The 27,254-nt window shown below is 40.5% G+C and overlaps 1 protein-coding gene across 1 annotated transcript in view; it reads left to right on the forward strand.

Annotated features, from left to right (window-relative positions):
• Positions 1-1,984: 1,984 nt before the first annotated feature.
• The window catches only part of PKD1L3 (polycystin 1 like 3, transient receptor potential channel interacting), a 79,640-nt gene continuing 54,370 nt past the window's right edge, over positions 1,985-27,254 (forward strand). The window contains 10 exon segments of the mRNA XM_053722183.1: positions 1,985-2,176; positions 2,178-2,274; positions 3,761-3,886; positions 4,649-4,716; positions 19,285-19,416; positions 23,098-23,163; positions 24,822-24,949; positions 25,045-25,223; positions 26,048-26,175; positions 26,485-26,716. Of these exon segments, the coding sequence (XP_053578158.1) occupies positions 1,985-2,176; positions 2,178-2,274; positions 3,761-3,886; positions 4,649-4,716; positions 19,285-19,416; positions 23,098-23,163; positions 24,822-24,949; positions 25,045-25,223; positions 26,048-26,175; positions 26,485-26,716 (1,348 nt within the window).

The following is a 27,254-nucleotide window of genomic DNA, read 5'->3' on the forward strand; positions in this document are numbered from 1 at the left end:
CCTTCCGCCACTGGGCCCGCCTCTGGCTTATTTCCATTGGAAGAGATGGTGGTGAGCCCTCCAATCACCGCCCCTGCAGCTGCCACCTCACCAATCGCCAGACAGCAGGGTGAGGCGGGCCTCCCAGTGGCTGAAAAGGCCTCGCTCCGCCCCGGAGGTGTGGCTAGACGCTGGTGCTCGCGCGCGCAATCACGGCAGCCACGCTCCTTCCGCCCGCCGGAGTCCAGGTGTGGGCGCCGCGCTAAGCTGGGTTGCGATACACTCGGCTTGGGGTGGTGTGCGTAGCTGTTCTGCGGCTCTGCGACCTCGGCGAGAGAATGCGCATAGGTAGAGCTTCAGTTCTAAGCAACACTGTCACCAATATCTTGATCATTTAAGTTGAACATGTGATATGCTTGCGCTCTAGGTAAAGCAGGTATTGAGACCATATATCAGGCACTGAAAAAAAGGTTGGAATGAATTACGGCACTGTGGAGTTAACCTCAGAGAAGTTTCCATCAGCCTCAGGTTTAACTTAAAAATGCCTTAAACGTACGTATGTGCGTAAGTATGTATATTAATGAAAGTGTTGGGAAATCAACACTTTGTTACAAAGTCTTGTAACACCCAGAACGATTCCATTGCAGCGAAGACTTAGTGGACTCCTAGTCAGAAGCCTTCCAAATTAATTGGACACTCTTTTTTCCTGCCATTTCAAGACTTTTCAGTTTTCTAGTTTCCCTTCCCACTGCTGTCTCCACAAGTGCCCACCCTGCCCCACCCCCAGAATTATTTCTCTTTATAAATACTTTCCTCTTCTATGCATTTACTAAATCACATTGGCTTCTCCCGGTATGACCATTTCTTCTATCTCAATATGGCCACGTGCTGGAAATAATTTCTTTCTCATCTGAACTTTTATAGATAGATATATGCTGTACCTGTCCAGTGACACTGTCTTTATTAACTACAATTGTTATATCTTTTTTCCCCTAACTAGACTGTACACGTTCTGAAAGTAGGGACCATACCATATTTATCTTTTGATTACTGCAGTGTTTTTCAGACTGAGGGAGGTGTATTCTTGGAGTATACACTTAAGAGAATTGTTGATACTAGTATCTTTCCCTAATGATTTTTAAAGGTAGTATAAGCATTTAGGCCATTTGGATAGCCAACTGAACCCTGAAACCTACCATGCTATGTCAGTGCCCACAGTTATTTGTATTTGTTATCACATTTTGGTGCCAAGAAAGAAAACTGGCTAAACTAAATGATAGATGTGCCACAGGTGCAAAACAAATGACATGCTGTATGAACAAAGGTTTTTCAGCAAGCTAAATAAAGTGGTGAGAGAACTGATTTTTCCCTACAGCATGAAATAGCTTGTGTGCCAAATCAAAAGAACCTGTGTGGTCATAAGCCAGTACAGTTTTTATGTCAGGTAACTGTTTAGTTCAGCACGTTTTCATTTCATTAGTTTTCAGTTCTGTTTGTATTAATTTGTATTCATTTGTTCATGGTTGTGTAAGAGCTTTAGCATATAGTTTATGCCTGGTTTTATGGCTGAATATATTTAAAAAACAAAATACAATAACTTAGACACAGCCTGGGGGTCTGCCAGAATGGTTTCCTTTTAAAAAACCACACAATACTTTTCTCAATTTTTAGCAACTCTGACTTAGATATTCATCATCTTCTCCTTTACAGCTTAGGCTTAGCAAGTAATTAGCTAAAAGCGTATCTGGTTGTGTAGACACAGGTGGTGGTGCCCTATAAAGACTCGTCGCTTTATTGATCTTTGCTGTTTGTTTTCAGCTTGTAGGAACTCCACCTGGGTTCTTAAATTAAAAACCCACAAAACATCTTTTATCTCCTTGACTAATTATTCCCTATTCCTAAAAGAATAATACTAACAAATATGACTAACCCACTAAGAACATTTTTAAAGGACGAGGCAGCTTCTGAGCCCCTGCACTGTTGTTGCTCATAGTTCACAGAGAAAATGTTCTTAAGAGGAAGAATCTGGCTTTGGTTATATGTCAGAACAGGTATCATTCTAGGAAGTGAGCTAAATAGCCCAGAGCAACATGGTAAAAATAATTGTTATCAGCTTAACAAGTTTCACTGTAGCTTTGAGGAAGCAGAAAACTGCTGTGTCCAGGGAGGACACTTTGCTTACACTTGGAACCAGGAAGGTTCGGGATCTTTTCTGGGACTTTCTAGAAGAGAGGAGTAAGTGGTGGATTGGACAAAATCTCATGCTGCTGGGAAAACATCAAGAAGAAAAACAACCCATAAGGCTGTGAGACTTAGCATGTACGAAGGACACTTCCTTGGGGCACCTGGGTGGCTCAGTCAGTTAAGCATCTGACTTGGTTTCAGCTCAGGTCATGATCTCACGGTTCATGAGTTGGAGCCCCACATCAGGCTTGGTGCTGACAGTGTAGAGCCTGCTTGGGATCCTCTCTCTCTGCCCCTTCCCTGCTCATGCTTGCTCTCACTCTCTCTCTCTCTCTCTCACTCACTCAAATCAATAAGGTTAAAAAAAAATGAAGGGAACTTCCTTACTTTGACTCTGGAATAGGAGTAAGAAAAAAATTTAAATCTTTCCACTTTTGTACACAGAAAATCTGTTGCTTTACTTCATTACCACAGTTCTTCTGAAATATTTATACTTTTGAGCTTCAGCCTTTGAATTGTCTGTGTAGCAAAGATGATGAGATTTTTTTTTTTTTAGTGTTTTATCAAAAGGTAACATACCTGATCTTTCACTACAAGTACTGTGCAAGTTTCTGAAGTGGGAAACCTTTTATGGCCACTTTTTTCCTGGTAAATACTTCTTCATCACTCTTGGCTCCAAGTTTCCTAACTCAGAAACCAGGAGAGAAATTATTTGCCTGTTATCTGTCTTACAGAGATATTTTCAAAACCATGCACCATACTGTGATCTTACAGAAAAATCCAAGGTGCAATTATATCATCATCGTCTTCATTGAAGTCTAGGTAAATTAATACTAAGCCTGGTGATAACACATAATGTATGAAAAATCTATACTATGTGGAAGTGAGGTGGAGAACAAAGGCAAAAGAAATATAGAAAATATTAAACTTCTTTAAAACTTGCAGCCCAGTGACAAGTATGACACTTGAGACAGTCTGAGTGACCTTCCTCCAGGAGGAACTGCTTCAGTGTCCTCCTTAACTGCTTCAATGTTAGTACTTTGCTAGAGGCAAAAGGCAAACTTAGCTCAACCTCCAGGATCCTGTAAGTCTTTAACATATAAAAATCCCTTTGGAAACTTCCTTTATCTCTACCCCCAACCCAAGATACATGTTAACAATCATCTTGCAAGCATATGGCCCACTGATACACATCTGAAGGGTCTCATGACTAAGGTCTTGATTGCTTGGAGACTTATTCTATCCCTAACCCCCTTCCGGTAGGTAGGTAGGGAGGTAGATAAAGTCAGTCACTCTTCATTATATCATATATAATATATTATATATTATCGGTATGTAGTAAGTCACTCCTCACAATACCCCAGCAGCTCTTTCTGCCTGTGGGTTCTGTCCCCATGCTTTAATAAAATCACCTTTTTGGCACCAAAGTTGTCTCAAGAATTGTTTCTTGACTGTTGGCTCCCGGACCCCAACAATACATAGTACCAGGGAGAAATCCTAAAGTTTCACCTATTGGAAGCTAGTAAAATTTGGTTTTCATATTTAATTTTTAAAAAGGTTGACTTTGGAGTATGAGGATCTGTGTCTGGTCCTCCTTCAACAGATGTCGCGGCCAGCAGGGTCACAAAGCCCACCAGATGCACTTACATGTCCAGAAACTCCAACTGGATCTCATCAACAGTGCACTTGGGCTCACTGGGGCATTCTTTCAGTTGCCAGGCTGGTAAGTGATGAAGCCACATGCGGCCAAAGGCATAATTTCTGGAAACCTACAGTATGTTGGTTAAGGAGTCTGTTCCATGAAAGGTATGTGCAAAGTGACATCTGAGGACCGAAAGAAAAACTAAAGAAAAAGGCTGACAAGTCCAGCTTGACAAGAAATGGTTTATTAAGGGGGAACCAGCCAAGAGGAGAATGTTTAAGAATAGGTGTGTTTTCAGGGCACCTGAGTGGCTTAGTCGGTTAAGCGTCCAACTCTTGATTTCAGCTCAGGTGGTGATCTCACAGTTCATGAGTTCAAGCCCAGTGTCAGGCCGCACACTGCTTCGGATTCTCTCTCTCTCCCTCTCTCTGTCCCTCCCTCACTTGTGCTCTCTTTCTTTCGTTCTCTCTCAAAAATAAATACATATTAAAAAAATAAAAAGGATGGGTTTGTGTCCTAGTCCTGTCTCAGGGGCAGATAAAGGACATTATGCCCTGAGGTTTACTTAAGGGTGTGGTTAAACAAAAAGAAGGTTGGAGTGCTCTAGAAGGTTTCATGTCACAGAGTCTGTGAGTGATAGTCCATAGGATGGATATAGGGATTTTGATGATACTGATTAGATATTGATTTTCATGATACTGATTACAGTAAGTAACTGTTCATCTGGAATGACTTTCACATGCAGCCTACTCTGGTAGGTAGAGTTGTGCCTGATGTTGCCTTCATGTCTTGACTTGGGTGGAGTGTGGGAGAAAGTGTATGAGTAAACTCCCTTTTCCTCAGGTACCCTGAATCCATTCAGTGCTTGGGCTTCGGAAGGAAGACGAGAAAAGCTAAAGGAGGAAAATAGAGTATGGTGTAGGAAGATGTGAGGGTGAAGGGTGAGGAGGCTGTTGTCTATAAGTTTTTCTCAGGAGTAGGCCATGAAAATTGTGTGTGTGAATGTGAGTGTGTGGTTTTTCTTTGAATCAGCATTTTTCACGGTGTTACATACAGCATTCAGTCTTAACTCTGTGAATTCTTGGAGACCTTACTATGCCTCCGAATCTGAGTAAAAATTTTATTCCACTTTAAAAAATGCAAATACATTCTTATTTAAATATGAAGCATCTTTGGGTGCTTCATAAAACAATACATTGCAATGTTTACTATTATGAGAAAAATAAAAGATCACCGTCCTCAAATACTGGGTATTGAAAGGACTCAGTATTTCAAGTTGATAAATTTTTGGTTTCCAGCCTCTCATTCTCCACCCTTTCAAGCTCCCTGTGATATGTTTGTCCGATTTTGCTGTGATAGCATGCTATTGTTGGCAAGGGCACGGTTGTGATGCTGGTCTCTGTGTAAATCAATTGGTCCTGTGTTTCACTGTCACAGATGGGAGTGATTGTGAACTGTTCTCCATCTTCACAGCAGGCTGTTTGGCCCAGCCCATCTCCACGATAGGAAAAGCAACCCTTAATATAGCCTAAATGATGACAATTTTTCCATCCATTTTTCACTCTCCAAGATTTGAGTTTTTAGACATTTTCACTTACGATTCATTTTGGAGTGAAATGCATTTCCTGATATTTATCACTCATGTACTTGCAAGATATTACTGTTGTGAAATAGAGAATGTTTGTACAGAGGATAATCTGGGGCAAAAAGAATTCTAGGGGTGGGGCGCCTGAATGGCTCAGTTAAGCATCAGTCTTGAGTTCAAGCCCCATGTTGGGTGCCACGCTGGGCATGAAGCCTACTTAAATTTAAAAAAAAAAAAAAATTCTAGGGGCAACCTGGCTGAGTTGGTGGAGCATGAGACTCTTGATTTGGGGTTGTGAGTTCAAGCCCCATGTTGGGTGTAGAAATTACTTAAAGATAAAATGTTGAGAGAAAAATAACCAAAAAAAAAAATTTTTTTTTAAAGAATTATATTCAATTATCTAAGCCAGCACTGCAAATTCGGAGCCTGCTTTCCCATAATCATATTAAATAAGTCTCTGCAGTTAGGAGCTCAGGCTCTCATGTCAGACTTCTGAGTTCATGTCTTGATTCTGGAACTTTCCTGTTGTGGCACCTGGCAAGTCCTTCAAAGGATTGTTATGAGGATCAGTAAAATTATACAAGTAAAGTATTAGTATAGTGCCTGGCAGAATATTATAGTTCTTACTGCTAATATTGTGAAATTTCTGTTTTTTTATGCAAAGTGTGTTTTCTGCTTCTAGATGGCATCACATTCATGTCAAAGGTCATTGGAGATCCAATATTGCTAATTACTTTTATATATATATATATATATATATATATACACACACGCACATATATATATATTAATGTTTGTTTATTTTTGAGAGAGAGACAGACCGTGAGTGGGGGAAGGGCAGAGAGAGGGAGACACAGAATCTGAAGCAGGCTCCAGGCTCTGAGCTGTCAGCGCAGAGCCTGGTGTGGGGCTCAAACTCACAGACAGCAAAATCATGACCTGAGTTGAAGTCGGATATTTAACCAACTGAGCCACCCAGGCGCCCCAACCTTTATATTTTTTTTTAAGTTTACTTAGTTATTTTGAGAGAGAGCACGAGTGGGGGAGGGACAGAGAGAAAGGGAGAGAGAGATACAAAGCAGGCTCCCAGAGAATGCAGAGGCCAACGCAGGGCTCAAACTCAGAAAATGGCAAGATCATGATCTGAACCAAAATCAAGAGCAGGGGGTACTTAACCTACTGAGCCACCCAGGTGCCCCTGCTAATTACCTTTAAAACTAAAGTATTGACACATGTAATTGCTTAGAAGTATTCAGAAGTCACTATTGTTGCATTACTGTTTATACATTTTATTGTGATAAATGTGCCTCTCCCAAAATAATATGTTGGTGGGAAAAGTATTTGTAAATTTGTTCCTTAACATTCAAAAAATAGAGAAATGCAAATTAAAACTGAGATACCATTTCCCACCTATCAGATGGGCATGAATCCACAAACTTAACAACATATTCTGTTGGCAACACTCTAGGAAAGTAGGTACTTTCGTACATTGCTAATGGAAATGCAATAAGATGGTTTCTAGGGAGAGGTATTTGGCAATCTCTAGCAAAATAGCATTGACATCTACCCCTTGACTGAGCCTTCCACCTGCTGGGAATCTATCCCAAAGTTACACTGGCAAAAATATAAAAAGGTACACACACGAGGCTATTCATTATGGCTCTCTTTGTAATAGCAAAAAAATAGAAATAATCCTATTTCCCCCCATCTAGGGGGGTCCTGGTTGTAAAAAGAAATGAGGCATATCTCTGTGTACTGCAGTGGGGTTACTTCTGGTTTTTTTGTTGTTTTGTTTTTGTGGAAAAAACCCTGCAGAAAATGTGTAATGTATTGCTAACTTTAAGAAAGAGGGTAACATGAATATATATGTGTATATACCAACACACACATCTGTATAAACATAATAGAAAAGCAAACAAAAACTAATGAAAATGATTACTTATAAGGTAGAGACTACTTAAAAATTTAAAGAAAACAAATTTTCAAAGGACCTGACATACATAAACATAAGGCAACTCCAGATAAGGCAAATCTCCTTCTTCAATGAGAAGATTTAAAGACAATTATTTTGGGGTAAACTTGACTATATCATATGTAAGGATATAGGTGAAACAGTCAAATGTCTCATTTATTAACTTAGTAACTTGCTCTACAAAGGCATATTTATTTATTTTATAAAAATATTTCTGCACCTAACCTGGGGCTTGAACTCATGACCCTAAGATCCAGAGTCATGTGCTCTTCCAGCTGAGCCAGCCAGGCGCCCCTCTACAAAGGGATATTTAAAATCAGATGTTATGTAAAATAGTATATTAATTTAGGAGCACTGCTCTCTCAAAACTTGCATTTTATGACATAGCTTTATTGAAACTTTTCAAATGCGTCTTCAGCCTCAATGCTTTAATTACCATCAGGGTGATTTCGGTAAAGATTTAAGTTTCCAAAGTACACCATCTTTACTTTCATCTAATGCCATCACAAAACACTTCTTCCCCAACTCACAAGTACCCATTTACAAAAGCAATTGGGGGTCCCTGGGTGGCTCAGTTAGTTAAGCATCTGACTTTGGCTCAGGTCATGGTCTCACAGTTTGTGAGTTCGAGCCCTGTGTTGTGCTTTGCACTGACAGTGTGGGGCCTGCTTGGTATTCTCTCTCCCTCCCCTGTTCACACTCTCTGTCTCTCTCAAAATAAATACAAATTTAAAAAACTAAAAAAACAAAAAAACAAAAAACCCCACACCAAACACCAAAAAACAAAATCATTTGGAAAAGCTGATTTTTACATTTGTTCTTTAGATAAATATTCATGTCTCTACAATGACAATTTCTAAATTGCTCTTTTAAGGGATACTTAGAGGGCTTGTTGACAAAGACATCTAAAACTTGAAGTTGGGGGTCATACCCCTAAGACTAAACACTAGATGCACTTTGAGTTGTCTCTTTTCCAGCCTTTTGGTCAGGTGTTCTCTATATAATCATCCCAGACTGGTATTGACTGAGGTCATTTCAGGCTAATGCATCTTTCCCAAATAGTATTTATTTTCAAAATTAAAAAATATGAGAAAGAACACTTCCTTCATTTGAAAGGCTCTGCAAAGACTTTATTTTTTTATTTTTAAATTTTTTTTTATATTTATTATTTTGAAAGAGAGCAAGATAGAGCACGAGCAGGGGAGGGCCAGAGAGAGAGACCCAGAATTCAAGGCAGGCTCCAGGCTGTGAGCTGTAAGCTCACAGGAACCGCAAGATCATGACCTGAGCTGAAGTCAGAGGCTTAACCAACTGAGCCACCCAGGTGCCCCTGCAAGGACTTTAAGAAGACTCTTTTTAGATGGAAAAATGTGGGAGAATACATTGTCCTTTATTTGGGCACATGTGAAAAAGAAGATGGCCAAAGGCCTATCTATCAAGAAAATAAGTATATATAAAATTAGGGCAAAGATTGCAATAATAAGAGCAGACAATTTTCTCTTTTTCCCTTTGCCCCTCTCCCCTGCTCATGTTCTAATTTAAAAAAATAAAAAATAAAAGAAGTGGGTCACCTGAGTGGCATAGTTGGTTGAACATCTGACTCTTGATTTTGGCTCAGGTCATGGTCCCAGGATCGTGGGCGTCAAGCCCCATACTGGGCTCTGTGCTGAGTATGGAGCCTGCTTAGGATTCTCTCTACCTCTGCCCCCTCCTCCACTCATGCTCTAATAATAATTTTAAAAAGACATTTTAAAAAAGATGAGACAAAACACAAAGCAACAAATATTAATTGGGTACATGTTATGATGACATATTTCAGTATTAATTAATCTTGTATATCCTTTCAGGCACGAATTGATTTCACTACACATTACCTGAAGTCATTTTGTTTTTTGGTATTGCGACTTTTCCTCTTGTCTTCTTGGGTCTCCAGCCTAAACGAGAACTATTTCCATTTCTTTCATCTTGGTCTGAAAAGGCATCTATTTGGAAGCCAATGGAAAAGGTAATTTATAGTATATAGCTCTAGCTTTAAGTCTATAAAATAGTTGTTACTAGCACATATATGATAATCAAGACAACACAAAGATTTTATTTGTTTTTTAAGAACAATAACATAGGAATTCTCAAGGGGATCTTGTGCTCTGGAATAGTCACATCACCTTATACTATCCAATGTCCCAAAATGAGGTCCCCAAGTGGGTCAACACTAAGAAGATAGAATTAAGTTCACTTTATGAAATTACATTCTAGGGGCTCCTGGGTGGCTCAGTCAGTTAAGCGGCTTACTCTTGATTTCAGCTCATGTCATGATCTCCCAATTTGTGAGTTCAAGCCCTGCATTGGGCTACACACTGACAGTGCAGAGCCTGTTTGGGATTCTCTCTCTTTCGCTCTCTCTGACCTCCCCACCTTCAAAATAAATAAACTGGAAAAAAAAGAATTACATTGTAAGCACAATATTCTCCTTGTGTTCTATAATTCCTATTGATAGATAGGAACTCACTAGGTGAGCAATAATATTCTTGAATGTGCCTCATCGTGTACACTTCCTGTTTCTCACACACGCTGCCCAACACGGCTTGGCAAAACCACACAACCTCCCTAACTATATGTCAACTGAAATTCGGATCATGAGCCTGGCAATCACACTGTGTCCTGGGGGTTATTTGTGCTTCTACTCTGAGAGGACTACTTCTCACTTCCTCCTCTACCTCCAATGACTAGGAAGTCCCCGATCCTCATTCTCAGGTCAGGTCATAACCTTGATTTCTGTTTCAAAAATAAAATAGAAGCAATTAAGAATCCTCTCCACAGACTCCTGCCACCAAATGTGTCCACTGAGCAGCAAGCATCTGCACCCACAGATGCTTGTCTTCTGTCCTGTTCCTACAAGTTCCCCGTACTCCTACCCACAGTGAATCCCTCTAGCTGCACGCTGGCTCAGATCAAGGACACTGTGCTGGCTGCTGTTTTTTCTGTCTTAAGACAAAGCACCAATTCACACTGCCTCATGAACTACTGCCCCACTTCTTTCCTGATCTTGAGCAAAATTCCCCTAAAAATTGTCTAAACTTGCTACATCCATTTCCTCTCTTGCTCTTTTTCCTTGTTTTTAGGAAATAATTTTTTTTCTAATTATGTAAAACATTGATAGCGTTTCAATGTCAAAATTATGAAACCAGGAAAAAACTAAATTCCATCTCTGTCCTTTCTACTCTATTCCTTCCCTCACCCAACATGGGCTCAAACTCACAACCCTGAGATCAAGAGTCACATGCTCTACCGACTGAGCCAGCCAGATGCCTCTCAGGGTCCTTTGAAATTTTTGTGTCACTTTTTTTTTTTTACATGTGTTCCTATTAAATTTCATGTAAATGAGTCTAATTATTTGACTCTGAAAATATTTTTATAGTACAGTTTATCACATTTAAGTTTATTTTAATAATCTGTCATTTCTTATGTGCTTTCTGGTTCTAATGCTTCCTTGCTATTTTCTTCTTTGTTGGACTTTTGTTCTTCAGGACTCTCATTTTAATTGTTTACCTTCAAGGAGTTCTTTTTGAAAACACATTCCTTCACCTGTGTTTGCCTAATTGCTGGGCTCAGGAATGAAAGTCTCTTTAGAAGCCCCCTCATGTGGTTAAAGGAATATAGCACGTTAGTTTTTCCTTCCCCACCCTCTATTCCTAGATTTTGTTAGTATAGTCTATAGGTTTTATTCAGGTTATTGTTACATTGGGTTTTTAAAATCTATATTTTATGATTTAAGAATATCTTTTTGGGGCTCCTGGATGGCTGTCGGTTAAGCATTCGACTTTAGCTCAGGTCATGATCTCACAGTTGGTGGATTCCAGCCCCATGTCTGCCCCTGCACAGATAGCTCAGAGCCTGGAGCCTGCTTCAGTTTCTGTGCCTCCCTGTCTCTGCCCCTCCCTGATTCACACTCTGTGTCTCTCTCTCTCAAAGAAAAATAATAATAATAATAATATGTATATATATATATACATATATTAAAAAAAATTTTTTTAAAGAATATTTTTTTAAGTAGTCTCTACACCCAATGTGGGGCTGCAACTTACAACCACAAGATCAAGAGTCACATGCTCTAGCAACTGAGCCAGACAGACACCCCAAGAATACCTTTAAAAAAAATTTTTTTAATGTTTATTTACTTTTGAGAGAGAGAGAGACAGAGCGTGAGTGAGGGAGGGGCACAGAGAGAGGGAGACACAGAATCTGAAGCAGGCTCCAGGCTCAGAGCTGTTTGCACAGAGTCCGACTGGGGCCTTGAACCCACGAACCACGAGATCACGACCTGAGCCAAAGTAAAACACTTAACCAACTAAGCCACCCAGGTGCCCCACCCCAAGAATACTTTTTAAAAACTTTTAGCAAAGCAAGGTTTCTAACAATTTAGAACTTATATCAATTTTAACTGGAGATGTTTATGTCCAATCATTTTATACCATAACTTTATCCATCTTGAAATCTTAATTTTGTATCATCTCTATTCTAGTTGTTTTCACAAGATCCACTGGTGGAAATATTTTGGGAACTCATGAATAGTCAAAAAGTCTTTTCTTGTCCCTTCCCAATAAGCCATATTTTAGCAGGGTTTACAAGTTAAAACAGGGTCAGGTGCTCTAACAGAAGTCAAAATGGTAGCTTGAACAAAGTGGAAGTTGATTTCTCTCTTCACTTACATAACAGTGTAAGTAAGCAGTCCAGGGCTGATAAGATGGCACCACAGTTTATAGGGCCCAAGCTCTTTCTGCCTTGTTCTGCTATCAACTTGTAATTGAATATCGTGGTCTATAAAAGCTGTGTTAGCTCCTGCCTCATGTTCACATTCTATCAAGTGGGAAAGGGAGAAGGGAAAGTGGGAAGCCTGATCATTTTCTTTAAGGGCACAGTCTAGAAATTGCACCAATTACTTCTTATATCCCATTGGCCGGAACCTGATCACATGGCCATACTGCTGCAAGCAAGGAAGGCTGGGAAATGTAGTCCTTAGTGGAGCTACTATGTTTCCCTGGAAGAAAGGCACGGTGGTGGAATAAGCAATAGTCTCTGCACTATAAGTAACATTTCCTTCCTCAGTCTTCCCCTCAAAACTCTGTACACCTCATTCCCTTGTGTTTTGTCATTTAATGCTATAGTGGAAAAGACTACAGTTAGCCTTTTTTTTTTTTTTAAATAATAGGTAGCCTTTTTTCATCTTAGATTGTAAAATGTTTTAATCTGTGTAATACAGAAATTCTCTTAGCATGCATCTAGGTCACTTTTCACTGATTTTGTCTAGAATGTGATGTTCTATATACACATTGTTCTTGGCTTGTGAAAATTTTATTCTCTGCCACCTATTTGTCACTTCTGTTTCATTAGTTCTGATTTTGTCCTTAAGAAATACCAGTTATCGGGGCACCTGGGTGGCTCAGTTAGTTGAGCATCAGACCCTTGACTTAGGATCAGGTCATGATCCCAGGTTCATGGCATCAATCCCCCATCAGGCTCCACACTGAGCATGGAGACTGCTTAAGATTCTCTCTCTCAGGGTGCCTGGGTGGCTCAGTCGGTTAAAGCATCCAACTTCCAACTCACAATTTGTGGGTTTGAGCCCCACAGTGCACTCTGTATTGACAGTGCAGAGCCTGCTTGGGATTTTTTCTCTCCCTCTCTCTCTCCCCCCTGCCCTCAAATAAATAAACTTTAAAAAAAAAGATTGTCTCTTTCCCTCTGCCCCTCCCCTGCATGCATGTGTACATACACACACTCTCTTTCTCTTTATCTCAAAAACAAAAAAACAGTTATCCATGTGCTAAATTGCACGTTTCTGTCCTCCATATCTTTCCTGTCATTCTTTTAAACGAAAAGAATGGTTTTGTATGCTTTTCTCTGTTGCATTCAGGGCGAACTCCTCACCTTTTTCCTCCATCTCACTGTTTTGATTTTTCCAAGTCGGTTCTGTATTACCAGTGTGGATTTTAACTTTTCTGAAGCATTTTAGCTCTCTCGAAATCCTCCAGTATCATTTATTTCTCCTTTAATTTATCTCATTCTTGTGCATGTTAGCTTCACTTGGTTTATTTTTAAGACTTTCTGTTTATATTAAGGATGTTAACCAGCTTTGTGAAATATTTTTCTGGATTTTGCTGTTGATAATTTTCAGAGGTATATGTTCCTCTAAGTCCTCTGGATTCAATTCCCAGGGTCCAGAGTGACATTCATGGGCTTCTTTTTGTTGTTTTTTTCCTCATCTTTTTTTTTTTAATGTTTATTTATTTTTGAGGTGGGGGGAGAGAGAGAGAGAGGAAGAGGGAACGGGGAGGGGCAGAGAGAGGGGGACAGAGGATCTGAAGCAGGCTCTTTGGGGACTGCAACAAGTGTCTGATGTGGGGCTCAAACTCACAAATCACGAGACCATGACCTGAGCCGAAGTTAGACACTCAACCGACTGAGCCACCTAGGTGCCCCAGTTTTTTCCTCATCTTTTAAGGCAAGGCCTGTCCAAGCACAGTGTTTGTCCATAGACCAAGAAACTGGATCACCCTTGGTTCAGCAGCTTGTTGACCCACCTAGTGGTCATAACCCCTTTCAGATCACCAGTTGAAGCACAGGATCAGTTGCTGGTTCCCCGTAAGCTGTTGAAGTAATAACCCTAATCCAAGGTGACATTTTTCTCAACCTTAAATACATTGCTTAGATTTTTACATCGTTCGATATTATTACACTCATTCTCCAGATGAGAGAGCTAGTAGGCTGTCATTTGTCTAAGGCTTCATAGTTACAGTAAAAGGTAGACCAGGTCAAGAGCTCAGGTCTTTTGCCTCAGAATCCAGTTTCTAAATTTTTTTTAAAGTTTATTCATCTTGAGAGACAGCGAAAGGGGGGGTACAGAGAGAGAGGGAGCGTGAATCCCAAGTAGGCTTTGTGCTGTCACTGCAGAGCCTGATATGGGACGCAAACCCATAAATGGTGAGATCATGCCTGACCTGGGCTGAAACCAAGAGTCATGTGCTTACCCGACTGAGCCACCAGGCACCCTCAGAATCCAGTTTCTTTCTTCTACTTTCCATCCTGCATTCCTTGGTAGAAAAACATGGCAGTTAACATCTCAGAACTCTGTCCTCCCCCAGCAGTAGTGGCTACAACGATTCTGCTGCTAAATATACCAGTCCCATCAACAACAAAGGGAATGTTACAAAAAGAGATAGAGAGAGCAGGCTTGCTATAGCCAGATAAATTGTAATGGGTCTAGACACGCATGCCTTGAAAGAGATCAACTTAATAGCAAATAGCTATGTCGGTTTTTTAATGTTAATTTATTTTTGATAAATAAATACCTGTGCAAAAGCGGGGGGGGGGGGTGGGAGAGGGGTGGGTAGAGACAGAGAATCCAGAGCAGGCTCCAGGCTGTCAGCACAGAGCCTGACGAGCTCAAACTCACAAGCCTTGAGATCATGACCTGAGCCAAAGTCTGAGCCTTAACCAAATGAACCACCCAAGCATTCCTCAAATAGCCATGTTAACACACTGATAGTGCCTTCAGATTACGGTTTTCTTGCTGGAAAATGTGGAAAGGGAATGAAAGCGATGATGGTGATCTGGTGAAATGTTGTAAATGATCATTTTCTAGAAAAATCAGACTACAGCCATACCACCCTCAACATGGCCAATCTCATCTAAAAGTACCATAAGGAAAGAAAGAATGAAAGGGAGGGAAGGAGGGAGGAAAGATCAGAACAATGCTCTGATTTATTAATAGAGCTCCTCCTTTTGCTAAAATTATGAATCATATATTTCTGCAGTAATATTTGTGTACTGGCAACTTCACAATTGCTCTGATTTAATGTTTTTATACAGAGAGCCTTTGGAGAAGAAGCAGAGATGAGACATTAGTGATTTGTGATGCTTCAGCTCTAGAATCCCAGCTTGTCTACAGAATTATCAACAGTGGGAAATGATCAGTTTGGTCTCCATATAAAATGATTTATACTGTTGTTCACCAAGAGTGAAACATCCTTAGGTAAAATAGAAAGAGATACTTCTATTCTACACTTTTACTTGGACTCAACCTGCTTTCTTCTTTATGTGGCAGCTGCTCACCCAGCAATGGCATGTCCCCACACTGCTGGTGCTAATCTTGTAAGTGCCTCCCTTGACAGTAGACACCTGGGGTTATCAATCTCTGTCTTTCCTGGTCCGTCCTGCCAGAATACTGCTCGGTCTCCCCGAGTTCTCTGGATGTAGTTTTCTGATAAGGAAAGTACTTACGTGCAGGAAGGAACCAGGTTTAATGGGTGCTTTACCGACAACATTTTTAAAGCCTAGCTCTGGCTTTCATGTTGTTATAATTATCATTTGTTGGCTGGTTGTTTATTCCCTGCTTCATTCCAAAAAGGACTTGTGACATCTTACAAAAGGATATTGCAATGTCATAAAATTCAGATTTCTTTTTAAAAAGGAAAAAAATTTGAGTGAAAGGGAAATAAAAGTAGAAACTCTGCATAATCTATAAAAGTTCACATTCCAGAAATTTCTTCTCCTTCTTGCCTCTGTGTCCTATATAGAAACCTTTCAGTGGTAATCTAAATATAGATTTACTTTTGTTTGACTCACTGCCAAAAATAAGCTTTTCTAGCAGTATAAAAGAGAACAGGGATGAAGTAAAAATCCCTTAAGTCAACATTTTCTTTTTTTTTTTTATGTTTACTTATTTTTGAGAGACAGAGAGCACATGCACAAGTTGGGGAGTGGCTGAGAGAGAGGAAGACACAAAATCTGAAGCAGGATCCAGGCTGTCAGCACAGAGCCTGACGCGGGGCTTGAACCCACGAAACATGAGATCATGACCTGAGCCAAAGTCGGACACTTAACCAACTGAGCCACCCACGTGCCCCTTAAGTCAATATTTTCCAAGCGGTGTTCTGCAGCACAGCAACCAACATTGCCTAAAACGTTTCCAGAAGGAAAGAAAACAAATGTTGCTGCCTGCAGGACTTCTCAGGGCCTTCCATATGGCCAAACCTAATCACTTCTGACCAGCTTCACCATTATCTCGCTGTAGTCTAAGCCTCCATCATCTCCCGGCTGCACTTTGCATCCACCTCCTGCTCATATCCCTGCTTCTACCCTCGGCCCTTTCCTGTCCGTGCTCAACACAGCAGTCACAGGAGTGAGGCTTTATAACCCAAGTCATGCTACTGTTCCTCAAAGCCCCCGCTGTCTTGGAAACACTGCCTTCATTTTCATTTGGTAAAATTGGCTTCAGCCTTTTCCTTTACGTACCTTTCAGTCCAAGACCCTGTGCTGTTCCATCAGCCCCTTTCCTTCACTACCCAGAGTCATGAGGCATGTCCTGTCTGTCACCTCGGTGCCTAGCAGCCGGCCTGCATCTGAAACACAGGCTGGAAAAGCTCCGGTGGAGATGACCTCAAGCCCCATAGTAGACTCCCTCCCGAGGTCTTTACTTCTCACCGATAAACATAGTTTCAGGGGGCACTTGGGTGGCTCAGTCGGTTAAGCATCCGACTTCGGCTCAGGTCATGATCTCACGGTCCGTGAGTTTGAGCCCCGCATCGGGCTCTGGGCTGATGGCTCGGAGCTTGGAGCCTGCTTCTGATTCTGTGTCTCCCTCTCTCTCTCTGCCCCTCCCCCGTTCATGCTCTGTCTCTCTCTGCCTCAAAAATAAATAAACGTTAAAAAAAAATTTTTTTAAAAAAAAACATCGTTTCAGGAGGCATCTGATCAGGTAAATACGGAAAACTGAGGTCACCCTGGGTACCTTTGTGGCACTGTAAAAGCATTCCTATTCTATTTTGTGATGTTGCAGGAACAGCCATGTGAGGAACGGGCCTAGTTCACCCCTTACATCTGAGCAGAACTCTACCTAAGAGAGTAGAGAACTCTACCTTATGCTGATGCATAAGCACGTGTCCCGATCAAAAGCAAGCACTAAACAAGTCCACAGTGGGTTTTATACCCACTTCAGTATTTAATGTCTTATTTTTATTCAATACGATTATTTTTGGTGCTTCAGATGGGGGGAACGCTTTGTCCACCTGCCACAATTTTCCAGCCATGGCACACCCTTCCGGACTGTTATTCCTACTCACCACCTCAGTGCTCCTTTTCTTTTAGTTCCCTTTTTCCCCACAAACTTAAAAAAAAAAAAAAAAGACAAAGCCACTTTGATAATGTTGAGTGAAGAAGATCATCCTTCTTCTCTCTCTCTCTTTTTTGTTTTTTTTAAACACAAGCCCTACTTACATGCAACCTAACATTTCCTTGCTAAAAGGTAATCCTGTTTATGCTGGATCTGCTTTCAGTGGCAATTGAAACTACACATTCACTATTGTTGGGGTTAGCATTGTGCTCTCCTGGCAGAAAAACTGATCTACAGTGGCTTCAACAGAGAGGGTTTTGTTTTCCTTAAATAAAGAGAAGCCTGAAGTATAGCATACCCAAAAGGGCGTACAGATAAATTATTGGAAATATTCAGAGAATACCAGATCAATAGACAAAAGCTGATTGTACTTCTACACATCAGCAGTAGTTAGAAAATAAGATTAAAAAAAAAAAAAAAAGATAGAATAGCAAGTACCTAAGAGGAAATGTAACGAAAGATGGGCAAAACTTATATGGGGACAACTGTAAAGCTTTATTAAGAGCTAATGAAGAAAGGTGAAATGAATGGTGAGATCCACCATGACTCAGCCCAGGTTCACACTGCTCTAAAACATCTGATAAGGCGCCCTTGGTGTCCTTCCTGGCTGCAAGTAGAATGGCATTCGATAAGACCTTGACCTTCATTGGAAAACGTGAAGTTGCGTGGCAGCTGGGTCTCACTCGTACCTTTATTCCTGCTCATTTACACCTTGGTCCCAAAGTATAATACCGAAACTGGGTAGTCCTCAATTCTAAGATCATTCTGTAACTGCTCCAACCCCCTATAAACCCTACAAATTAGGAATACCCCTATTCACGTGCATGGCCCACAAGGGCCAGATCATAACTGACTTTAACCGCTCTGACTCCTGAGCCTAGCAGCACCCAGTAGGCCCTTAATTATGACTTATTGAGGGGTGCTTGGGTGGCTCAGTCGGTTAAATGGCAGACTTTGGCTTAGTTCATGAAGGATCTCATGGTTCATGAGTTCAAGCCCCATGTTGGGCTCTGTGCTGACAGCTCAGAGCCTGGACCCTGGTTTGGATTCTGTGTCTCCCTCTCACTCTCTGCCCCTCCCCCGCTCATGCTCTCACTCTCTAAACTAAACATTTTTTTAAAAAAGACTTAACTGAATACATGACTGAATTAAACTGCAATGGGCTGTTCTCTAGAAATTTTGTCAAGTAGTTGGTGTAAACAGATCATCTCAGTCAGGACTTCCAGTTCAAAAGCAGTGGCCTCTTAAAAGTTTTCGGACCATGTCCAGAGTTCTGGGTTTGTTTTCTCAGAATTTCTGCCTCCCACCTCCTGCCATGTGGAATTTCAAGTACCTGTGCTTCCCTCTTGAACATGAACTCTTGAATTGAGAGACAGGAACCAGCGGGAAACCTGAGGAAAGCATACTTCTGAATAGAAAAGTTCGTTTTCATTGTTTTGATTTCCATGTATCCCCCACTTTTGATCATGGCCATGAGATTTAAATTTCTCTCACAGATCTTATTCCCAGACCCATCTGTCCCTGTATCTATCATTGTAAGACCTAGGTATCTCTTTCCTCTATTGCATGGAAGAGGTGAACATTCTATGCATTTGCAGAAAAGCTTCTGAAAGTAGTAACTGTTAGGGGGAGCCTGTGATTCATTGAGCTTGTAATGTTACTGGAGGTCAATTCTTACTCAAACAAGGTCTGAAACTACTAAAGTGCAGCCATTTTCTAGAGATAATGTTGACAAAATCCTTCATTCTCAACAGGTCGCAGATGAGCCAGCAGGGAGTTTGAACGAAGTGATTCATGGTTTGCAAAGTCACAGCAAACTACGGAGAGCTTGTGAGGTGCTCCAGAAACTGACGGCCTTTATGCCAGAATTTTCTAAGTCAGCTCAAGTAAGCAAGAGGGTGATTGGGAGGAAACGAGATATGAGAAAGGGGGAAGTGAAACAGACAAAATGTGTATAAAGTAGAAAATACGTAATCTAGAGATTGTGCCCTGTGCAGAATTTAGCCTTGTGAACCATTTTGTAGAGACCCAATTTAACATTCAGTCAGGGTATATTTACCTTTAAGTCTGAAGATTGCGGATAAATTGATCAGTAATGACCTTTTCAGATATGCTGTGTTTATTTTCTTTTGATCATTTATCAAGTTACTGTCTTTCTGATACATTTGTTAGACATAATGGGAGACAGAAATAGATCCACTCCTTGCCCGAGATAGAGCAGTTCAGCTTCGAAACAGACATGGGCCATCAGTGCCCCTGCAATGTTTACATTTGTTCCCTCCACATTTGCCAAGTTACTCCCAGTAATTATTCATGCTTGTCTCTACTCCCTACACATAAATAAATTAAGGGAATGAGATTCATGAGAATTTTCATTTTTTTTCTTTTCCATGTCCTATATTTTCAGATATCTGTGATAAGCATATATACACAATCTGTGCTGGTTTATTTGGGCTGGTTTATTTTTAATTACGGCAATAATACATGCTTGTTATTTAAAAATCTGAATTAAAACATATAAAGTTATAAAGCAATAGCCCTCACTGTCTTTATCCTTCTTGCTAATCCCATTCTCAGGATGTAATCACTATTATCAGATTTTTTTTTTTTAATTTACATCCAAATTAGTTAGCCTATAGTGTAACAATGATTTCAGGAGTAGATTCCTTAGTGCCCCTTACCCATTTAGCCCATCCCCCTTCCCACACCCCCTCCAGGAACCCTCAGTTTGTTATCCATATTTATGAGTCTCTTCTGTTTTGTGCCCCTCCCTGTTTTTATATTATTTTTGTTTCCCTTCCCTTATGTTCATCTGTTTTGTCTCTTAAAGTCCTCACATGAGTGAAGTCATACGATTTTTGTCTTTCTCTGACTAATTTCACTTAACATAATACCCTCTAGTTCCATCCACGTAGTTGCAAATGGCAAGATTTCATTCTTTTTGGTTGCTGAGTAATACTCCATTGTATATATATACCACATCTTCTTTATCCATTCATCCATGGATGGACATTTGGGCTCTTTCCATACTTTGGCTATTGTGGATAGTGCTGCTATAAACATGGGGGTGCATGTGTCCCTTCGATACACCTGTATCCCGTGGATAAATGCCTAGTAGTGCAGTTGCTGGGTCGTAGGGTAGTTCTATTTTTAGTTTTTTGAGGAACTTCCATACTGTTTTCCAGAGTGGCTGCACCAGCTTGCATTCCCATATTATCAGATTATTATTAATTTGCTCTACGTAGCCTGCCAGATTTTCTCTATGTGTAAACAGGTTTGTTATTGTAACAAAAATGGCATTAAAGTATACACATTTTTCAGCTCCCCCCCTTTTTAAAAATATTTCAAATGTTTATTTAGTTTTGAGAGAGAGCAGGAGAGGGGTAGAAAGAGGGGGATGGGGGATCTGAAGCAGGCTCTGCACTGACAGCAGAGAGCTCAATGCTGGTCTCAAACTCATGAACCACAAGATCATGACTGGAGCCTAAGTTGGAGGCTCACCCAGCTGAGCCACCCATGAGCCCCAGCCCCTTGGTTTTTTTTTTGCCTAATGCTGTGTCATGGATATCTTTTCGTGTCAGTACACATAAGTGAACCAATTATTCTTAATGTGCATTTGGACATTTTTTTGTTTGTCTCCTCTCACAAATAGCATATCCACAAGCCTCCATGTACCTACATCACTAAGTACTTACGCACATGTTTCTGTGGAATAGAATGCCAGAAATAGAATTGAGGGGCTTTTAAATTTTCAGTGGATGACAAAATTGTCTCTTAAAGGACACTGTTTTTTATCCCCACCAACTGTTGCCCCACACTTCTAATTTCAAAGGCAAGAAAAGGAAGGAACATTTTACTGATTACAAAGGAGGCCGAACGTCATCTTATATATTGATTGACCATGTGTATTTCTCCTTTCAGTGGCTTCTTCATGTCCTTTGTCCATTTCCCCCACAATGGGTTGTCATTTTACTTACTTGTCTATAAGAGAGCTTTATTTATTGTTGATGTTGACCTTTTGTTACAGATGTTGCAAATATTTTGTGCCCATGTTTTTTATAACTTTATTATTTCTTTTTTTAAATGCAGAAGTCTTTAATAAATGTAACTTTGAAAACAAAAAATAACATTTCAAAACAAAAATAGTAGGACTCGCAGTGGATGTTCTGTCAATTTGCTTAACCTTCTCACTTGTTTTGCATAAGAATGGCCTCCAGAAAGGAGAATTGGGGTTTCAGTTTCATTCAGAACTTCTCTTGATCTCTATTTTAAGTCTATCTTGAGTGCTTTTTTGAGTTTCAAAGGATCATCTACTTGGTGTTTAAGCCAGTACTGCTCTTTGCCTGTTTTTAGCTTAGTTTTGTTAATTAGGTATTTGATCTACTTACCACTCCAGGAGGGTTCTGTGAGTTCCTTAGAATAACCTGAAATACAGGGGTGCCTGGTTAAGCGTCCAACTTCAGCTCAGGTCATGATCTCATGGCTTGTGAGTTCAAGCCCCACATCGGGCTCTCTGCTGTCAGGGCATGGAGCCTGCTTCAGATCTTCTGTCCCACTCTCTCTCTGCCCTTCCCTCACTCGTGTGTGTGTGTGTGTGTGTGTGTGTGTGTGTGTATGCGCAATTGTATGTTCTGTCTCTCAAAAATAAATACATTTTTTAAACCTTTTAGGGGCACCTGGGTGGCTCAGTTAGTTGGGCCTCTGACCTCGGCTCAGGTTGTGATCTCATGGTCTATGAGTTTGAGCCCCACATCAGGCTCTGTGCTGACAACTCAGAGCCTGGAGCCTGCTTTGGATTCTGTGTCTCCCTCTCTCTCTGCCCCTGCCCTGCTTGCACTCTGTCTCTCTCTCAAAAAAAATGAATAAACATTTAAAAGTTTTTTTTTAATTTTTAAAAAGAATAACGTAAAATAAAAATCCTTCCTATAGGTAAGATGTAATATATTTTCTTTGGCTGCCAAGTTGTAATACTGGGGTTTTTTATGAATTTTTTTTTCCCTTTTCCTTTTTCTTCTTTTTTTTTTTTTTTTTTTTTATTAGAGAGAGAGTGCAGGGATGGGAGAGGGGCAGAGGGAGAGAAAGAATCTTAAGCAGGCTCCATGTTCAGCCACACACTCCTGTAATATTGCTTTTTATAAAAATGCGTTTGAGGGGCACCTGGGTGTCTCAGTGGGTTAAGCATGTGACACTTGATTTCAGCTGAGGTCATGATCTCAGGGTTCATTAGATGGAGCCCCACATTGGGCTCCATGCTGATGGCTCAGAGCCTGCTTGGGATTCTCTCACTCTCTCTCTCTGCCCCTATCCCCACCCCTCTCTCTCTCTCAAAATAAATAAATATTTTTAAAAATGCATTGAAATGCATAAAGAAATTGAACTCCTTATAAGAAGAACACAAGTAAATTTAAAACAGTCAGAAACAGCTCGGGGCTGTGTGTTTGCTTCCAAAATCTCCCAAGTTAGTGTCATCAGTCCTCATGTTTACCTGAGTGAGAAGTCACCAGAGAGCACATTTCAGAGCAAAGCAGTCTGGGTTTCAAAAACCCCCAACTGCCTGCCTCTCCGAGTCCCTCAACACTGTGATGGAAGCTGCTGGAGCAAGTCCACAGAGGTCCAAGCATGCCATTGAGCAGGTAGGTACAGTACATGCTGATGTCGAACTCGGTTTAGAAACTTTTTAAATCTTGGCAGATCCAGGTATCACACGGCCTCTTCCTCGATCTCTAAAGAGTCTCCGGCCAAGCAGCACCACTGAAGAGACCACCGTTAGACCCGCTCTGGGTCTTCCTCACTGTCTCATCTGTGCGCCAAACATCCCTAGTGCTATAATCCAGTGAAAAGAGCTCAGTATGATGTTTGGCATATAGTAGACACTCAGTAAGTTAAACTTGCATTTTCGTGTTGATTTGCATTTCTGTATTCATTTGAGGAGATGTTCACCATCATCGGTCTATGTAAATGCAAATCACACCACAATAAAATGCCACTTTGTACCCAGAAATACAGACAGTAACAAGTGTTGGCAAGGAGGCAGACGAATTCGAGCCCTCGTACATTATTCGATTGTGAAATGATACGGCCACTTTGGGAAACAGTTTGCAGTTGCCCAAAAGGTTAAAAAAGGAACTTCCCATGTGGCCTAGCAATCCCACTCCTAGGAATAGGCTCACATACGTCCATACTAAAACTTGCACAGTCGTGTTTGTAACAGCATGATTCAAATAGTCAAACGGCCAAAAAGCGGAAACAACCCAAATGTCCATGATCCAACGAATGGATAAGTAAAATGTGTTATATTTGTTACATTAGCAACAAAAAAGAATGAAGCACTACAACATGGGTGAACCTTGAAAACATTACACCAAGTGAAGGAAGCCAGGCACAAAAGACCACATATTGTGATTCTATTTTATGAAATGTCCACAAGAGACAAATCTCTAGATGCAGAATGTAGATTGGTGGTTGTCTAGGGCTGGGGTGGGGGGGCATAGGGACAGGGGAATGGACAATGACAGCTGGCTGCTGGGTACTTGGGTACTGGGTTTATTTTAGGGAGATGAAAATGATCTAAAATTAGATCATGGTGATGGTTGCACTGTGGATATACCAAAAAAACATTGACTTGTATACTCTAAGTGGGTGATTTGTATTGTGAATTTCATTGTAATAAAACTGTTTGTGAAAACCTCTCATAAGTAGGTCACAGGCAGGGGTGCCTGGCTGGCATAGTCGGTGGAGCATGCAACTCTTGATCTCCAGGACATGAGTGCCAGCCCCATGCTGGGTGCAGAGATTACTAAAAATAAATTTTTTAAAAAAAATTTTAAGTAGGTCTAGAGAAGCTTATATCATGGGACAAAGAAATATTTTCTTGGATGGCCCTGTTAGTTGATACAAAGGATGGCGAGTCTTTAGCCAGACTACAAATACTTTCTTTGGGTCCTTTGCAAAGAATGTCATCTTTCAGGGGCGCCTGGGTGGCTCAGTCAGTTAAGCATCCGACTTCGGCTCAGGTCATGATCTCACGGTTTGTGAGTTCGGGCCCCACGTTGGGCTCTGTGCTGACAGCTCAGAGCCTGGAGCCTGCTTCAGATTCTGTATCTCCCCATCTCTCTACCCCTCCCATGCTCATGCTCTGTCTCTCTCTGTCTCTCAATAATAAATAAACGTTTAAAAAAAAATGTCATCTTTCAATATGTCACTGTCCAGGTCTTTGTCCTCCTTCCAACTCCTCCAAAACCATTATCCACAAAGTCCACACAGGTCACATGGTATTTCCTTCTCAATGCAGGTAGAAAATATGCTGGAAATGGCCTTGCTGGCCCTTGGGAAGATCAAGGAAACATTTCTACAGCAGAACCAGTTTTCTGAGTCTTTAGTGACTTTGACCTCTATCATTGCTTCTCTGATGCTGAGCAGGTAACAGAGGAGGAGGGGGAGAGTGGTTCATTTTAGGTTTCTGATCTTTAGAAAACACACAGAAGTTGATTTCCATTTAATTTCTCCTTCATTAGCCAAAACATGTCAATCTGGCCCCTGAGCTCCTATACTCTAGGGTCCCCAGCAGCTATGAGGTTAGGCTTTCCAAGGGCTTCAGCTTTGGAAGAGCTCTTGAACAGACAACCAGGATTTAATGTTCAAGTGAGTGTCAAATTGATTCTGACCCAAATGGAGTTGGGATTGATGGCTACAGGCATTTGGATGCACCATGATACGTAAGCTGGCCAGACCAAACAAGAGAAGGCTGGGTGCCATGGATTTCTGTTTTACAATGGCAGCAATGGAGGCCTCTTAAAAATGGAGGAGTGCCTGGGTGGCTCGGTTAAGGGTCTGACTCTTGGTTTCAGCTCAGGTCATGATCTCGCGGTTCGTGAGATCAAGCTCCGCATTGGGCTTTGCACTAACAGCACAGAGCCTGCTTAGGATTCTCTGTTTCCCTCTCCCTCTGCGCCTCCCTTGCTCATGTGCATGTGTGTGCTTGCTCTTGTACTCTCTCTCTCAAAAATAAATAAGTGAACATTAAAAAAAATGAGCCACTGTAGAGGTTAGAAGCATTAAACAGACCTCTGGATTTAACTGAGTTTCTGTGTTATGGTTTGAATTGATCTCAACTCTTCACTATTTATATATGAAGCTAGGAATATCTGAATAAGTATTGACTTGTTATACCAACTTATCCATATCAGTATATAGTGTATTTCTTTTGGCATTTACCTAACAAACAAGAGCAAGATTGCTGTCTTATCCTGGAGAGCAGAATACTTCCTTGCTAGTAATAATGAATCCTCCAGGTATACAAATGTTAAAAAATAATAATTCTGAGGGTCACAAGTAAATGACTCATCTTTAATTCTCCCTCGTATGATGTTATAATGAGAAATATTATTTCAGTTGAGATATTAGCAAGGGGAAAATCCCAACATTTACTTTAATTTCTGATATCTGATACATTATTACCTTTCGGGGTGTTAGGTAATAGATTTCAGCAATTGATGAAACAAATTTTCTTGTCTCTAGGTAATAGGACTAGCTTCAGTTCCTTCAGGGATTTTGATGACAAGAACATTGTTGGAAGTATCAAAAGTGTGTTGCTAAGCTCTAATCATAAATTTTTCCAAGACCATGATTTAGTGGAAGATATTGAGGTATGACTTCATTATAAAGGAATGAAATAGAAGGGAATAGGAATTCTTGGAGAATAGGATAGAAGGAAGCCATTTTAGATTCATGGCAGTGCCATTATTTTATTATTCACATCTTCACTTGGAAACTTTTACAAGAACTACCTTACCCTTAGGAGGTGTTTTAGGTTTGAGATTACATACTCTCCCCTAATCCCTACAGATATTCATGGAGGAATACCTAGGAAGTTACATTCCATTATCACTAGAAAGGAGACTTAAAGGCATCAACAGATGAACCATCTTGAAGATTGGTTAACTGTCTCGTTCTAGATCATGCTGTGGAGAAATGTTAGCGTGGAAATCTATCCCACCAGCATCAACATGAGCTCAGACCATTTTGTTATGACAGTGAGCATCACTTCCCTGGAGAAATCCCTGAACGTGTGCATAGAACCTGAAAGTCCCCTTTTAATGACGCTCTACCTGGGGTTCCAGTATCAGCCTAACCACACCCACTTCAACCTGAACATCACCCTTCCAAAGAATCAGGTATGGCAAAAAGGTAAAACCCCAATCAGAGACTTACTTTGAAATGCATTTTTTTTCTTCTTTTTCTTCAACTTTTTATTTTGAGATAACTGTAGATTCTCATGCAATTGTGAAAAATAAAAGAGCTCATACCTTTTACCCAGTTTCCCCTCATGCTGGCATCTTGCATAACTATACCACTATATCCTAACCAGAAAATGACATTGATACAATGCATTGACCTTACTTGGATTTCATCAGTTTTACCTGTACTCCTGTATGTATGTTTATTCCATGTAATTTTATCACATGTGGGAATGTATATGACCATGAAACACATTTTTTTTTAAAGATGGATTGTGGAATGGATCCAGATATATATGTGATAAAGCAAATTTAGTAAAATGTTAATTCTAGAATCTGGTTAGTGATTAAATGGGTCAACTTTCCATATGGTTGAAACTTTGCATAATGTTGAGAAGTAAAATTCCTGCACATACACATATATTTCCAATTTTATTTCTAATCTTAGATTTGGGTCAGGCCAGAGATACCTCAGTAAATCTTGGTTT

The sequence above is a fragment of the Lynx rufus genome, unplaced genomic scaffold, assembly GCF_022079265.1.
Source record: "Lynx rufus isolate CCGP_SWC_20201006 ecotype Redwood Valley unplaced genomic scaffold, mLynRuf1.p SCAF_16, whole genome shotgun sequence".
Lineage (NCBI taxonomy): Eukaryota > Metazoa > Chordata > Mammalia > Carnivora > Felidae > Lynx > Lynx rufus.